The 17,429-nt window shown below is 30.2% G+C and overlaps 1 protein-coding gene across 12 annotated transcripts in view; it reads right to left on the bottom strand.

The window, feature by feature from the left end:
* PMCA (plasma membrane calcium-transporting ATPase 3) overlaps positions 1 to 17,429 on the bottom strand; it is a 428,157-nt gene that overhangs the window by 80,621 nt on the left and 330,107 nt on the right. For all 12 annotated transcript variants that reach the window (XM_067273462.1, XM_067273313.1, XM_067272783.1 and 9 more), the window contains 4 exons: positions 11,846 to 12,025; positions 6,646 to 6,840; positions 4,899 to 5,090; positions 1,901 to 2,114 (listed from right to left, as the gene is read on the bottom strand). In XM_067273462.1, the coding sequence (XP_067129563.1) occupies positions 1,901 to 2,114; positions 4,899 to 5,090; positions 6,646 to 6,840; positions 11,846 to 12,025 (781 nt within the window). The remainder of the gene's footprint in view (positions 1 to 1,900; positions 2,115 to 4,898; positions 5,091 to 6,645; positions 6,841 to 11,845; positions 12,026 to 17,429) is intronic.

Below are 17,429 nucleotides of genomic sequence, written 5' to 3'. Positions count from 1 at the left end.
TCATTTGATAATCTTTACCCAATCCCGAGATATTAAGCAAAATAAATGCCAACACAGAATTTTTTGCTGTTCTTTTTACTTTATTGAATTCAGGAGATCTCAAAACATGGAAATTTGGAAAAAACTGGGAGTGTCAAATTTAACATGATTCCAATACTTTCCATTGTTATGTATACATAACAGCCAGGAAAGTAAAATAAGAAGCTAAAGATTCTGTTACTATTAAAAATTTTACTGTGTGTTAAATAATTTAAAATTTCAAAGTAAAAAGCTTGCATATTATACAACAATAAAAATAGAAACAATGATAATTAAAAAAAAATTTCTTTCTCCTTCCAAATAAATGATTTACTTTTCTATAAAGGGAGAAAGTGTTTTATCTTAAAGAAAATGTGTGTTAACAATTTAACTTAAAGAAATAATTAGAAGTTATTGTTTTAATAGAGTTTAAAGTCATATCAATTGAAAAATATCCAGTACATTTTTAAACATGCCATTAAAAAGTTATTATAGTTCACATAACACCTACAACAACATAAGTATATGATTGCAGTTCTCAATCACATAGGTGAATCAGGATTTTTATACTATAATACAATAGAAAGATAAATTCAAAAGTAGATTGGATGCAGATGCAGATATAAGACTAACTATCATCCATTCAAACAAATCTTAAATTTATGTAATTTTTAAAATAACTACTGTATATCTCAGCAGATAAGACGAGATATAAATATTCGTCAAAGTTTTATAGTTTTAACATATATCTGTCCTATAAGATGACTCCCAAACTATCAAAAACCTATGAATTTAGTTTAGATCAGTAATCATCATCTGAATAATAATGCTGTATAGCGTATATGGAATTGTGTCCTATTTGTAATTTTTTGAATGAACAAATTTTATTTTCTTGCACCTCCTTGCAATTGTTGCAAACATTCGCGCTGATTCGGCATTCAGGTAATGACCTTGACTATTCACAAAAACATCTATGGACTATTCTATTTTGTGCACATAACCTACTCTCTTACTAGTAATAATTATGGTTTTAATTTACATAAATTTCAATCTAATTTTTTTTGGTATCTGTCCTATAAGATGACCCCAAATTTTGGGGGCCTTTTTTTATGATTCAACTATTGTCTTATCTACCGAGATATACGGTATATCTTTTATACTGAATATAGTTAAGGGCAAAGGACAGTTACTAAAATGGAAATGAAATGTAACTATTAATAAAGAATACAGATTCTTTTTTAATTCTATTTAAATACTTAAATCATATTCACAGAAATATATAACGTTAAATATTGACTTTTAGTTTTTGTATCACTAAAAACTTTATTTGTATTTAACTAGTATTATCCAAGTTTAAATAATGTAATTATATAATTCAGAAAAAGAGAGATTCTGTTAAAGAATATTTGAATAGCATTCCAATACTGAAAAATCTGAATATATTTGGTATAAAAAAACACTCATATTTAAAGCAATAGCATAAAATCCTACATAGTCAGTTGTTGTTGTTTTTACATGTAAATACACAACTTAGATTTGAAGTCCTTCTCTGGTAACTTTCCAAGAAGGTGTATTATTCTTTGTTTTAAAAAAACAAGATTCAGTCAACAACTATATACATTTTGATGTAAGATCATCCTCTAATCACTAGATCTAATTTGAAAAATAGTTTAATTTATAAAAAAAATTTTAAATATCTTTATTATTCATTTTAAAAAAAACCTTAAATTTTATCATCACACAAACTGCTCTTCTTATTAAACAAGAATGTTTTATTTATTTTTCTGCAATTAGATAATTGGCAAGTTTAATTACAAAACTCATTATATATAGGATATCAATTTTTTTTTCAATAATAATAGTAATAATAATAAATATATACCCAGGAACAATAGAAAGAAGATGATCGTCAACTGATAAATGCCTTGTCCTAAAATATTTTTCATCATTGTTCGTGATATAAGAGGTTTCATTCTCCCGTAAGGTCTCCTTAACAGTAATTCTGAAGTTGGAAGCTCTGTAGCCAAGGCAAGAGATGCTAACGTATCCATAATTAAATTTACCCATAACATCTGTACTGCTTTCAACGGACTGTCCTGCAAGTAAAAGCCACAAATATAAATTTACTAATTTTGCAAAAAATGTTCAATTTTAATAACAATGAAAATAAAATTTGATAAAAAAATTTATCTGTATAAACTGACATTAAAACTTTTAGTAATTAAAAAAAAATCTGAAGTTTTTTAATTATTATAAACTAAGAAAAATTATCAGCTTATTTGCTTAATCATGTACTACAGAATGGTAAGATTAGCAAAGAGAAATCTTTTCCAATATTAACAAATTTCAATTAAAAAAAAATCAAAAATTACAACTAACCTATATTATTCTTCTGTATTATTATTTCCTTACAAGATCTAAACTTAAAAATTCTTTAATATAACTTGTAGATTAAATTAATTAATGTACAGGTAACCCTTGTATAATGTGGTAGTTAAGTTCGACAAAAATGTCCCATTATAAAAATTTCATAAAAAGCAATTTTTTAAATATAAATTTTATCTATCATGTAAAAAAACAATTTTATTGAATTCAGAAAATTTCATTTAACAAAACATCAATTACAAAAAAAAAAACAAACTCTTCAATCAAGCCTTGAATTGTATTCCAATAACCTTACTGGAATGCAATTTAAGGCTTATTGAAGTGTTCATTATATCAAGTTCCAGTTTACTAAGTAGTGTTTTAACTTAAAAAACAAAAACTTACTAAAATTTGTAAAATAAAGAATTGTACATAATCTTTAACACACACACAAAATTTAGTTGTCTTCATTGTTATCTTCCAAAACAACATTATACTAATATTTTTTATTTTCCAATGGCTTTTATTGTAAACTCTTTCTGCCCTGTTGACACTAAGAGGGCCTTTTTTTTTGTAGCAAGCCCATTATGGGTTTGGCCAGGCTCACAATGAGACAGCAGGGTGATGAGAGATGGGGGGGTCTGGCTTATCCAGTTGAACCAACCCTGAAAAATCCCTGGGTTTTTCGACCCATCCAGATTCAATCCCAGAGTGGTAGGCTGTCATCCTAATCTGGCCATTTGACAGCCAGATGGTCATCAAATGGCTAGATGTCTTTGGGACAGTGCAGCATATTACCTAAATGAATCATTTTGTGTTTAAGTGGCACATGCCAGTTCTTACATCACCTGAAACTGTTGCACAAATGCATGGTAACAAAGAAACAGTCAAGAACAGCTGCTTAAAAAAAACACTCCATCTAGTTTATCAGTGTGTGAAAAGGATTGTGATGATACTAAATCAGAATTAGATGACTCAGTTTCAAATTTATGCAAAATGCTGTCTCTCTTACACATTGATAAAAAGTTCACATTTAAGTTCTTTTTTGAACTTAAATGTGACTGGATCCAATGTGTGCAGTGTGCACTGAATTCAAGAGATATGCATGCCATCTGATCATTTTTGTAAAGTTTGTGCAGGGGATGACAACTCATAAAAATTACTTACATTTACTACTTACTTACCATTACTGATTAATTATTGTGTATCAATAATTAATAATTAATCAATAATTTTTTAATAGTTTATTGTGTATCTTCACAATTAAGAATAGTTGTTGATTACTCTTAGTTACCCTTTTAAAATCATCATCAACTGGTATGACACTAACCACATTTGTGTGTGGCCCAAACTATATACCCTGCCATTGGGGAATATAGTTTTTTAAATACTTTTTGATTTCATACTCTTTTGTGATAACATTTGCTTTATATTTGGCCAAACTACTATCTGGTATTGTAATTAAAAGTTATAAAAATATTTTCTTAACTAGCGGAATTAGTTATGAAAAGTAAAGATGAAATACAAGACATTCCTGGGGTAAAGATAGTGATGAGATATTATAAATTAATAAATAGTCATCTACAAATTAGAATAACAAATGATAAAACAATTTGAAATAATAGCAAATATCTTGCTTCTGTAAATTTCTATCTTTTCCACACTCACTGCTAAAATGGTAAGTGTACTGGTTTAATGATGTCAGTTTCATCCCATTTTACAGTTGAGTCTTCCCTTTGTGGCATCATAGATAATACAATGCAACATTGACCTTTTTTGATGTTGTACTTATTTGCAAATTTTAGATCATATTTATTATATTAGTTATTTCGTTTTGTTATTTATTCATTTAATTTAAATTGATATTACATTTCAAGATTTATATTTAAACATGTTCAAACAGAAATTAAAAATTTCATTTAAGAATGTTTTATTTGCAACAGTTGGTAATGTATACAATAGAGTCCCACGAGTCCAAACTAATTGGGACCGAGCCCTGTTCGGATTAGCCGAATAATCGAAATAATGCAGCAAGCAAGCAGTAAAACAGGTCCCGTTTATATAGATCCATCATCATCAATGGCTTTTGTTTCTGTTTTTGTGTGTGAGTACAGTATAGATCTGCTGTTTTAATAGTCCATATTAAACACTGATTTATTAATTTTGTACAGTATTAATAAAGTACTACAATAAAATACAATTTTTTTTTGTTGTGGAATTCTAAATCTTTTTGTACCATTAATACCATTTAAATTCAACTGAAAAATACAAAAAAATGTATATTTTGCAAGCTAAAAAATTTCCTCTCCACTGACTGAAATATGTTTGGATTAGGCAGACGTTCGGATTAGTGGTGTTCAAACTAGATAGGACTCGACTCTACTCTGTACAAGAGGATGATTAGCAGAACAGTTTTAAAATGTTTGTGAATGTTTAATAAACATTTCCTCTGCAAGAATAAGGTGTTTGAGTGCTAAGTACAGTATACAGTAAAATGAACTTATAATGAATCTTACCTCTACTGCACATGCTCCTACAAATGCAACAATGACCGCAACAATATTAACAGTTAACTGAAATTGCAGAAATTTTGCTATACTATCATAAACATTTCTACCCCACATAACAGCTTTCACGATACTTGAAAAATTGTCATCAGTGAGAATGATATCTGATGCTTCTTTTGCTACATCAGTCCCTGCAATTCCCTATAAAAAACAAATAGTTGATTAAAATCATTTAAAACAATGTAAACACATAAATCCTTCATTTTACAAACAAGCTTTCTGGAAAACTGATCCATTATATAAAATTTCATAATAATAATGATATTCTATTAATTTTAACATGAAAATATATATGAGTTTTCCATTTTAACAAACTAAATTTTTTATTCAAATATGTTCAAATAATAATAAATCATAAACAGATCAATGTTTATCTATCACCTATATATAACTATGTTACTATTATATTGAACAGATTATTCTAAATTTATTTATTTAAACTTATTTGTATATAAAGTAATTTTGAAAGATAAGAACTAATGATAATTTTATTTAAAAACAAATTCTTTGTTCTTTTTGACTTTTCTTTTCGATATGCCTTAACATTTCTAATTTCATATTTAATGATACCAATTCTTTCTCTTGGCTGAATTATATTGAGACAGTATTTAAACAATTTATTTGACTATGGCACCATTGTATAAAGAAATTTAAAATATAAGTAAAAGGTAAAATGCAAATTATCAAAACATTAAGATTCTATAATAGTGTATTATGCAATTAGTTTATAATATAGGCAATTATGGCATGAATGGAAGTTTGGTACACAAGCAGAGCAAGTGGGCCAATTTCCATAAATGCCATAATTGCTTATTATAAATGAATTGTCATATGGTATTTTGTGGTTAGACTACACCTATAACACTACTTAGGAAAATCAAAATCATGTATAAACACTGTGTTTCACATTTTTGAGTTTCATAAGTATAGTGTTATAGGTGTAGTCAACCACAAAAGATGTTATTGCTCAAGTTAAATATTGACTGACCTATGTGAAGCAAATAGAAAACACAATAATTTTTACTTGTTTTATTTGCATCATAATTATAATATTTAAGATGAAAATATTTAATAAATTTATATTACATGGATATAGTTACCCAAATGGTGAAAAATAGTGTAATAGAAAAATAAATATTTTTTTGTTCTGTTAACATAAAATTCCTTGAAGTAAATATCTATATACTAAGAAATGATCTTATTAAAAAATTTTTGATAATAAACTTGTCTTTTCTGCATTTTTTGTTATATATACAAATAAAATTTTACATGATGTACTCTTAAACAAGTAATGTTTAAGTCTAATGTTTATTACTTATTGATTTTTTCATTTATTTAAATTCTTTGGAGTCAGTCTTAATGGATACTGGATTTTTCTTTGACAACTACTTATTTTCCAATGACTTTAAAGAATATGATGCATGGGCATACTCACTAAGGCACTTTGCATTACAGTAATTCACTAATATTGCACTTTTCACTACTAATGTTTCATGAAGTCATTCTTGTCCACCAGAAACAAACACCATCAAAAATTGTCTACATTCAGAATATTTTAATAACAAATCCTGTTATTTTATTTTTCAAACAAGCCAAGTAAATTATTATGATTTCATATGATTTATGAACAAAACTAATTAATGATTTGTAATTATTTATCTATAATTACTGTTATAATATAAAATGCATTAGATACCATTGCAAAACCAACATCAGCCTTTTTCAATGCCGGGCCATCATTTGTGCCATCCCCCGTTACGGCCACAACTTCTCTATTCGTATGTAATTTGCTATCAATAATTCCTTTTACTAGTGTATATTTATCCTGGGGAGATGATCTTGCCAATACACGTAATCGAGGCCATACTTTGTCTAATAACTGCTGTTCAACCTAAAAAGATAAAAAAATTTTTCTGTTTGTGAAATATTACTTATAAAAAATAGTGATAAAATTTAAAATGTATTTTATTAAGAAATATTTTGTATTTTTATTAATAATATAAAATGAAAATTTGATCAATCACTGTAATTTATTTTGTTAACTATTTTGCTGTTTGATAAAGTGAAGATCCTTATGTAATCCGCTACGATCTTTACAATGATCCGTCTCGAGTTAGTTCTTACAACTCGAGAATGTCCGTATGATGGTTCGAGGAAAGCTACACCTCCACACTCAGTCCAGTGAATATTTACAGTTTATTTACAAAACAAATATTTACAGGATGTACAAGTTTGACAACATTACACATACGATGCAACAAAGGTGTGGTGCCTTGCGTAACAGCTTGTCTGTTGGGGACTATTAGACTCTGGGGAAACTCCGGTCGGTTTACGGAGTTGGCTCAACCGTGTGGCCGTCTGGTCTCTACACTAACCCTTCTCAGAGGAATTCCTAAGAGGAAAAAACTCACTCTACACCTCACGGGCTTCCTAAGTGTCAGAGACTACCATGTATCCGGTCTCTTGCCCTTCTCCCAATTCCTCTCGCCACTCTTACAATTTAAGGAGTTCCACGGCAACAACTTGTGACCAATCAGGTTCTTCTTTCCCCTGGGAGCTTCCAAAGACGTCCGCCCTCCTCCCGACGACGTAGCTTACAGTCGCGTCCGTCCCTTGTTTACGTTTTTCAAGTTGACCAACACGTGGCAAACACATTGACGTGTACCCATAAACGGAGACGCTACCCCTTTGTTCTTCCCGGCTGTTTATAGCCCCAACACCAGGTGGGACCAATTATCCTAGTCGCGTGGCTTTTTGACCTGCTACGCTAAAAGCGGACCTTTACAGATAAATACAAGAGCATGGATTTGAATAAACAAATACATACTATCTGGGCCTTATATCAATTAACATTCATGTTTCTGAAATTAAATCTCTAGAATCAAATCTGCTAAATCTTAGCCATTAGGACTCAATTTGGAATTTGATATATTCAATTCATCAAATTCAAATCTTCAGAAAATATTAATGTTTAAAGTAATAGCAATAATACTCTGGTTTAAATGATTAAAGTCAAAACCTGTATTTATAACAGCAGCAGGAGAAAGCTCTAACTAGAACCAAACCCTTTCATTCCATACTTCAAAGTACTTTGTTTTCATTAAAGCAACATCAATTCTATTAATTGCAAATGGATCTACAGATAATAAACATTATCTTTAAAAAAAACTTTTATTTAGCCTCCATTGGCAAACTTGTTTGTTGATAATTAGAGAGAGCAAAGAAAATACAGTGAAAACTACTTAGGCAACCACCTCCATTCGACGGGCACCTGCCAAAACGGGCAAAAATTTCTGGCGCGAAATAGTTTATACATAGTCTTCAAATAATTTACCTGTATTATAAATGGCCACATATGTAATGCAAATTTTTTTTTTTTGGTATTTTAATCAATAAATAACTAACTAACTAACTGTGTAATGCAAACTGCAGGCATCGATTTTTGGTATGAAGCAAACAACAACTGTAATAAACGACCACTTCTGCGAATATATCTGATCTAAACTATTGTTCAAACCCATCTCAACAATGTTTCCCCCTCCAAATATAATTAGTCTAAACTCTTGTTCGAACCCACCTCGGGCACTTCTCTCACCCTTGAAATTAGGTGCAGGTGTTAATGAATTAGTCTAGCAACAAAGGATATTCATTTCAGTTCCTTCGAAATTGCCTGAAAAAGGAAAAAAGTGAAGAAATGCAAAGTGCTGTCATTAGAAGATCATGTTCAAGTTATCAGAGAAAGTGAAAATGGTTTATCACAACGGCAATTAGCGGCGAAGTTTAACTGTGGGAAAACAAAATTTATTTTACGCAGACCTACAGTATTTTCCTTAGGCGTATAAAATATTGTACACGATACAATTAATTGGCTAATCTCATCGTTTGATAAAATTTATTTTATTTATTTATTTATTTTTTTGACACTCATATACAGTACATGTGTAATAAATAGTTTCTGTATCAACCTACTTTATTTCCACAATACTTTTAGAAAAATAATATCCAAGTAATTTTTGCATGCAAAATATTCAAAAAACAATAAACGCAACACATTAATGCAAAAATCAGTTTAACAGGTAACTTTCCTTTTTCGATTCGATTTCGATTGTCCAATGGCAATCGTGGAATGTAATGAAATCGTATTATGAGAAAAAATAATAAAATTGTTTTATTATTAATTAATAATTTTTCTTATTGTACTTAAGAAAATATTAAATTTTAAAAAAACACAGTATTTTTAAAGTTAAAATAAGATTAAACTAACAAAAACCAAAACCAAGTGATGGAGAGATACGACACGCTTGTATATCGATGACATAATACACATAACTGAAGAGCGAACGAAAAGAACCAAGTTGAACTACTTAAGACGGAAAAAATAAAGTGTGCATTATAATCGAGAAAATGTGAATACTGTATTAATCTTTAAAATATTGGTATTAAATCTGTCTTATGAAATCACCACAACTCCTGTAAGAATAAAATACAATACCAATATAGCTCTATCATTAAAAAAACTCACTTATTTTTGCTCACCTCACGTTTTGCTTAGTATAAACGACTAAAGTGTGCAAAATAAATATGAAAATACAGTATTACAGCACCACCTGTGTGAGTTTCCAGATGAGGTCCGAAATCATATAAATCATGGAATACTTGTGTTTAAATTATAACAATAGATTATATAGAAGAAAGACAGAGAAAAAACCTCTTAATCTAAACAAACACGACATGGTGATGAACGACAGAGGGGAATGTCCACCGAGTGAGAGAGGGGCTTTGTCAGGGTGCTCGTATATAAGAGTCGGGATGTACACACAATCAAGAAAAGAGAGGAGAAACTTATGGTCAAAGACATCTGTTAGATCACGTGAGCCCGGGACAGTCTCGGAGGGGGGTAGGCAGACACAGAACATCTGGCTGATCAGTCTAGCCAGATGTCCAAAAGAGGGGGGACAAACGATATAAATTATGAGTGTAGTTGTCAATGTTCGGGCACTATTCCCGACCGGACTTTGTTTTCGTCTTGCTTAGAAACAAAAAGAATGACCAATCGGGAAAAGGGGAAAGGGATCCAAGACCAATTAAGAGGGAAAGATTTGAAGGAAAATTGTATAAAAACCCCCGAAACAAGGTCGAAAGAAGAGAAGACGGAGCTTTCCACCAGCAAGTGTTCTTCGGAACGTCTGCCAGCTGCCCACTCCCTACGCTGACATCTGCCACCGGTTCTACGGACTCTTCTTCTCCAAAGACCCGGGGCTTCATCATCCCGCACTCAAACGCTGTCATCTGTAGCTCCTTGCCCAATAGATCTAGATTGGCACCATGTATTGTTATTTGTAAGTTCGCTTTGATGTTAAAATAAACAGTTATTGTAAGATACTTGTCATTTTTGCCTCTGCTGCCACCATCCACATACAATCAGTCCCTAGGCTTTTCCTGATGCACAATTAACTTATTGCCCCTAAATGTCAGCAACTTACACCTATATTGGACAACCACCTGTCTAAAAGACCACTTTTTAAAGGAACCATGTGTGGTTGCCATAGACAAGTTTTACTGTACTTCAAATAAAAAATTCTTGACAGTGCACAGGTACACATATTTTAAAGTATTATTTTCTCTAAATTTCCAAAATAATTAGATAAGCTGTATTATTATTAATTTTTTGGTGCTAAACACTTTTTTCTAATTTTTTGTAATGTTAAAAAAAAAGCCACAGGAAACATTTATTACTACTAGAATAGTTCATTTTTATTTAACTATTTTTATATGACTAGTTCATTTTTATTTGTATTTAAGATGTGTATTGTTATCTAAAACACTAAATTTTTTATTTAAAAAAATAAATATAATATAAAAAGTTTTATTATAAAACTAAACAATCATGTGTATTTGCTTATGTATTATAATTAGATATGCAGAAACTAAACTTTTAGGATTCTCTGAATCTACAAATTTAATTTTACAGATTTACAGAGAATCTACAGATTTAATTTAAAAAACCTACAAATATTGAAACTTTGGAAATCCGAATTAATTTAGTCATGTTAGTCTAAGAAATCAAACTGGAATTTAGATGTATACATTTGATCATTAAAGTTTGGATTTAGTTGCTTGTTTATATATCTAAGTATATAAAATTACTTGTCCTGACTGACTGATTGATTCATCATTGCCCAGGGCAAACCACTGAACCTAAAGTGGTGAAATTTGGTACACAGTTAGGGTATCCCATGGGAATGCACACTAAGAAGGGATTTTTTGAAACTCCCCCGCGGGGGAGAGGGAGAGCATTAAGGCTTAACCAAAAGAACGGCTTCTACTGTACTATTTTAGATGCAATTTTTTGTTTTTAACTGCATTTAGTCTTCATTGAGTACATAGATGCATTAAATTGATAACATTTTAGACATTGTTATAAATATTTTTATATATTTCCATTTTTTAACCAAATGTTTGAACCGTTTTAAATTTGAATTTGTTATTGCATATTGGTTCAATTATAGAACATTCCAGAAAATTGATCAAATTGAAAACAGTTTGTTTGATTCTCGGCAATTCTCATCATTCTCAGGTGGTAGGTGTTCTATAACAATTACTATGGTTGTTGAAATACTGAATATAAATGGTGTTTGCTTGCAAAATCCGTGCAGGCGAAGTTGTGGGTAACAGCTAGTATTACATATATATATACACACACACACATACATTTATTTTGTGTATTCTAACAACAAAATTAATGATATAAAAACAACAACAGCAGAGAATATTATGCAAAACATTTTTCCTTATTAAAATCAATTTCTGAACCAAGCAGTAATTCTAAATTAGATAACTAAAAGTTTTGATATATTTTAAATTCCATTAAAATGTAACTTGAATATTTCACTTACATCACCATGGCTATCACGTATTCTTTGATTAAACTCCTTTCCTTCAATTACAAGAAAATCTTCTCCAGGCTTTATAATTCCACATTTCATAGCAATTGAGCGAGCTGTATTTATATTATCCCCTGTTACCATTCGAACAGTTATTCCTGCTCTCTGGCATTTCTTAATAGCTTCTGGTACCTATATATATAGTACATGCATAAATCAATGAAATTACAAAATATAAATAATGGCAATACATATAAATTAAAATTTAAAGTGCAAACACAATAAAATTATTCAATCATTAAGTCCAGACACTTTTTTTAAATAGAAACAATGTTGAGTGTTAATGATTTAAAACTTAAAATATGGAAAAACAAAAGTTAAAAAGTTTTTTTTAATAAACTCTTTTGGTTCCAATACTGCATCTTATAATGTGAATTGTAAATCTAAGATTTACATATATGATGATTAATAATCAATATATTTTTAACTTTGCTAGTAAAAACATGTTATTTTAATTATTTTAAACAAATCTTTCACAGCATTTAAGTTTATTTTTTAATGTGTGTGTCAAAAGTATTTAAAATAATTAATTCATATCAAAAATACAATCAAAATTAGAAAAAAAAATTTTTAAACTTAAATTATTTTATCAATTTAACTGAATACATTCACATTTCAAAATTTTTAGTTACATTAAAACAGTAAAACTTTTTTAAAGTTTATTTTCTCCAAGAATTAAGGGTATAAACTTTAATATTAAACATTTTAATACCATTTCAATTTTTCAAAATTGTAAGAATATTGTTATAAATCAAAATTGAAATTTATTTAATATTTATCTATTTGTTGATATGAAAGAAGACTGATGTTGCTTAAACACCAGTCTTCTTTCATATTGTATACTGTTTATTTTCTTTTAATTTCAAACTGTAAATTCAAATTTATATCATTGTTGGATCTATATCATAATTTATTGGACATAACTAATTTCAAAAATTAGTTGTGTGTGTATCAGAATACCATTTGCATTTTTATAAAAGTTCTCTACTCAATGTACTGTACATTATAAAGTAATTTCTATACTAGTCTAAATCATAAGATTTCTTATGCATATCTTGGCATTCTGATTCATTTTCATTTTTCTAAATAAATCAATAATTAGAAAAGAAGACCATAAGAAGAATGTAAGGTTTCTTGTATTTCTAATAGAAATACAGCATCATCATAATAAGATTTTCTATTTTCCTCTCTAAATTTACAAATATAAAAATTTATTTGCATATTTAATAAACTATAGGAGATATTTTTTTTTACAAATTTGCTACTGTTATCTGGATTCCCTGTTATAATTTAAAATTAATCACATTTTACTATCTGAAAGAGAAATACGCCAATTAGAATTGTTTATGAAAAATTTTTATAGAAGAGCAATTATTGTTAGCAAGACATTATGTGAAATTGTTGAAATAAACAAAATTATTCAAAATCAAAATTTTGCTGTCTTACTTTTATTATTATTGTGTTACTATATTCCAAATCTATTCTCTACATATAAATATTTATCTTCAAGTCAGCACATTTTTCCCATAAAAAAAGGAAAAAGAAAAGAAAAACAAAAAATAAAAACATTGACATTAGGAATTCATGAATTGTTACAAAACTTTTAAACAAGTAAATAAAGTCCTTGCGGCAAGTGATAGCAGCTGTATATAATATGTAGTAAAGTTCAAATTGTGTCCTCTGATTTCTGGATCTGTGGTCAATCAGAAAGGAATTCAAATCTGAGTTCATTTATTTGACAACTATTTACAATATAATACACAGCAATATTTCTTACATGCATCTAACAACTCAGGTTTGTTTCTCCAAACACAGTTGTAAGCTAGGCTTGTTTCTCCCCATTCCAATGGTCACATTGCTTATATCTAATTTTTAGATTGTTGGCCAACCAATCTGGAGTTGAGTTTTCTATCGGGTCTGCCTCGGTTGGCATACCTGTCTTGACTTGTCCAGGATGATTTGCCAATGAACTTTTACAGAAAACATGTTCAGATGAGTGAAAACTTGACTTAGCTTATCACTAATCGATAGGCATCCTTGACATATATATAGTGGATATAATCTCATTTACCATATATACTATATAGCAAGTAAGATATTGGATACACATAAGAAATCTGTGGGACAGTTACTGCTCACTCCATAAGACTTGCTCACTTATAATATTTAGCTGACAGATACCATGGACTACATGGTCTTCCTGCATCTGTCTATCTGAGAAATAATCTTAATCACCCCAGTGACAATATTTAGTAGAGACCACCAACAAATCCCAGCACTCATCGCCAAACTGCAGCCATTGTCCTGCCTCATTGTTTAGAGGCCTGCAAATTGTTTTAAAATCATTGGACAATAGAGATGGGGTTTCTGTCTCTTCACATATTTTTGGACCTGGAGTTTTTCTTTCTACAATTTCTCTTTTCCACCCTTGACAGGTCTGACACAGATACAAATATCCTTTTTAGTCTTTGATTTCATTTTCCTCACCTTCCTATCTAAAGGGCAATCTTCTCCCCACACAGCCTTGTCCAGGATGTATTTGTATAAATTCAGTTTAAATTTTGCAATGAATATGAATACATCATGGGCAAAGCCATGGAAATAAAATCAAACAAGAATAAAAAGGGTATTTGTGTCTGTGAGAAATCAATTTAAGGTGGAAAAAGAGAAGTCATTGACAGAATCGGAGCTTCAAGTAAGACCCTTCTGCTTAAAATAAATAATTTTTAGCCTGTTCCACCTTTATAAAACAACAACTAAGTTCTATTCAACCATTAGTTCCATATATGTATATAGAGAAAAGATCAGCAAAATGTTCATAGATATGCTGAGTATGTTAGGGAGAAAGATCAAAAACACTTAATGAGTGGAAAAATTACCAGAATATATTGTAGTTTCACAGAAATAGTCACAACAAGAAATTTTACATCCTGGCTACTTACAGTCATGACCTGTTCTGGAATTTTTTATGATGCCATAATGCAAAATTTGTTTCAGGACTTAAAAAAAATTACTGCAACACATTCCAGCATTATTAGCATGCCACAATGCATTAGTGCAAGAACATGAAACATTTTTATCACACATGCAAACAATCTGCCATCTTAATCTCATTAAGGAAGAAGAGCAGAGCCAATTCAAAGTCAACTCAGTCATTTGCCAGTTTTGATAGATGTGTTTGCCAATATGAAGGCCAAGTTCTATCAGTTAGGCATCAAAGTTTACTTGAACAGTTCTAAAGTACATTCTCAATGAATTTATACCTGCTAACAACAACTTCATTGATGTACAGTCCATAATGTGCCATCAAGATCATTAATGCTTTGGCTAGTCTTAAATATAACATCTAGAAATAAGCAGGGCTTTAAGTCATATTGTGAGAAGTACTGCATTGATAAAAAATGCAAATGTCATTTGAAGAATATAAACTAATTTTAAGTGTTGTTTTAACAGTTCCTGCAAGAAGAACTGAACTTGGCCATTGTTCGGATTACAAAACATGATCATCTTATGGTATGTTGATATGCTGAAATGCATTTTTGTCATTTTTTTAATAGTCATGATACTAATTTCCCATCAATGCATTTTTTAAAGTACCAGAACAGGTTCTGGTCATTTTTTTCTGCTCATTGAGCATTTTCAAATTTTTTAACCTAAAATGTGTGTATATTTTAGGTTAAAAATAATAAAAACAGAAACAAGAAAAGCACACACTAATACCTGTAATCCAGTTAGAAGGAACCAATTCATCAGTTAGTCTGACAATGACCATTCAACACAGAAGAAAATGTTTGCTTTCATGTAGTTTTGTATTTTCTTGCCCAATATTGGTTCTGTCATTAGTGCTTATATAAGGAACCAATTCATTGACAAGACTATGTCTTGTCTCTAAAATTGCACTGCTGTCAATGGCTGCATACCTTAGCAATATGAAGGAACACATGTCAGGAGTTGCAATTTAGCAAAGAGTATTTGGTGCCCAAATCATGTGCACATAAAATAAACCAGACTTGTAAGTAGTCAGGGGACTGAGAATCAGGTCAAAAGAAAATACAAAATACTGAGACTCTTTCTACAAACAGGTGCAAATGCGAGATTTGCACAAGTTGCTCGCACACTTCGAGACAGTCTTGTCCCAAAAATGGCTTTGTCATTTTACTTGTTTTGTTCTATTTAAAATTCTATAATGTGATAATGGCTGTTAAAGACAGCTGAAAACATTAGATCTTATAATAAACTGGTTCCTTTTAACTGGGTTACAGGTATTAATGTGTGCACTTTTATTGTAATATCATTCAGTTTTGCAGTATCTTTTAAAAATGTGAGGGGCCGAGGGGGACTTCAAAACAAAAAATAATGATTATATGTCGCTACTTTGGAAGAAAACCAGCATAACTCAAAAAAGTGTGATTTTTCGGTTATGTCATAATCAAAACAAAAATGTAGTAAATTTTAGAGTAGGTTTTGATAAATTCAACACTGACATAACTGTTCCCTAGTGGGGGAATACACAAGTTACTTTTGTGACACTCTTCCACATAAAAATTTACTACATTTTCATTTTGATGGACATAACCAAAAAAAAAATATATCACACTTTTTTGAGTTATGCTAGTTTTCTTCCAAAGCAGCAATGTGATATCGTTATCGTTTCCATTGCTGTCTGGACTGCTGAGCAGTAACAATCAATGACATGTGGGAGCAATTCAGAGATTGATGCCTCGTTTACAAACAACACAACCCGTTTATTAGACAATTTAACTTACAAAAAGTTCATAGTCACAAAGGGTTTAAGTCCTTGTATACTTCAGCATGTAGTCTTCAAAGAAGAAGAGATGAGAGTAGTTTCCTATCGCTGACCAGATGTTGCATTCCAAGTCCAGTTCTCAAACAGGAAACAATGTCTGGTAAATGTAGATCGAGATGTCCAAAGTTTCTCTCAACAAAAGGTCTAACTTTTGAAGGATACATCAGCAAAAGACGAAGATGGAACCTTGCAGAAAGCACCCCAATAAAGGACATAGCCTTGTGGTATGCCACGGCAAACAACGAAGTGTCCTTGTGGCCTGGGCTTAAGTATCTTTTCGTCTCACAAATTGCCACTTTATTGGTTATTAATTCCCTTTCTCGATCCCAGATTGGTCTTACCAGGTGAAATTGGACCAGATCAGTTCCCGAGAGAGACAATTGTTTACGAATACAATTTGACATCATCTTTTGTTTGGTGTTGAACAAATCTTTTACCTTAATTAACATTTTCTTTTTTGTTCATCTTGTCTTTAAAAGTTTTGTTATGAATAGTATATGGAAATAAGAGGACAGGCAAGCAAGCAAGGGATAAAGCCCCATAGTATATCTATAATAAACATTCTGTCAGTCATTTTTGTAAACTTCTTTGAAAGCAGACTAATAAAGAATCATCTAGTTTGCAAATGAGAGTATATGAAAAGTCAAACACAATCTGAAATAAGTATAAAATTACAATTTGGAGTGCACCAGAAAACTTTGCTTTTTGGACTGCAATTTGAAAAAATTG

The sequence above is a fragment of the Centruroides vittatus genome, unplaced genomic scaffold (genome assembly GCF_030686945.1).
Source record: "Centruroides vittatus isolate TY-2023 unplaced genomic scaffold, ASM3068694v2 contig_10, whole genome shotgun sequence".
NCBI classification, from domain to species: Eukaryota; Metazoa; Arthropoda; class Arachnida; order Scorpiones; family Buthidae; genus Centruroides; species Centruroides vittatus.
The sequence above is the reverse complement of the archived record's forward strand: the minus strand, read 5'-3'. Positions and strand labels throughout refer to the sequence as shown.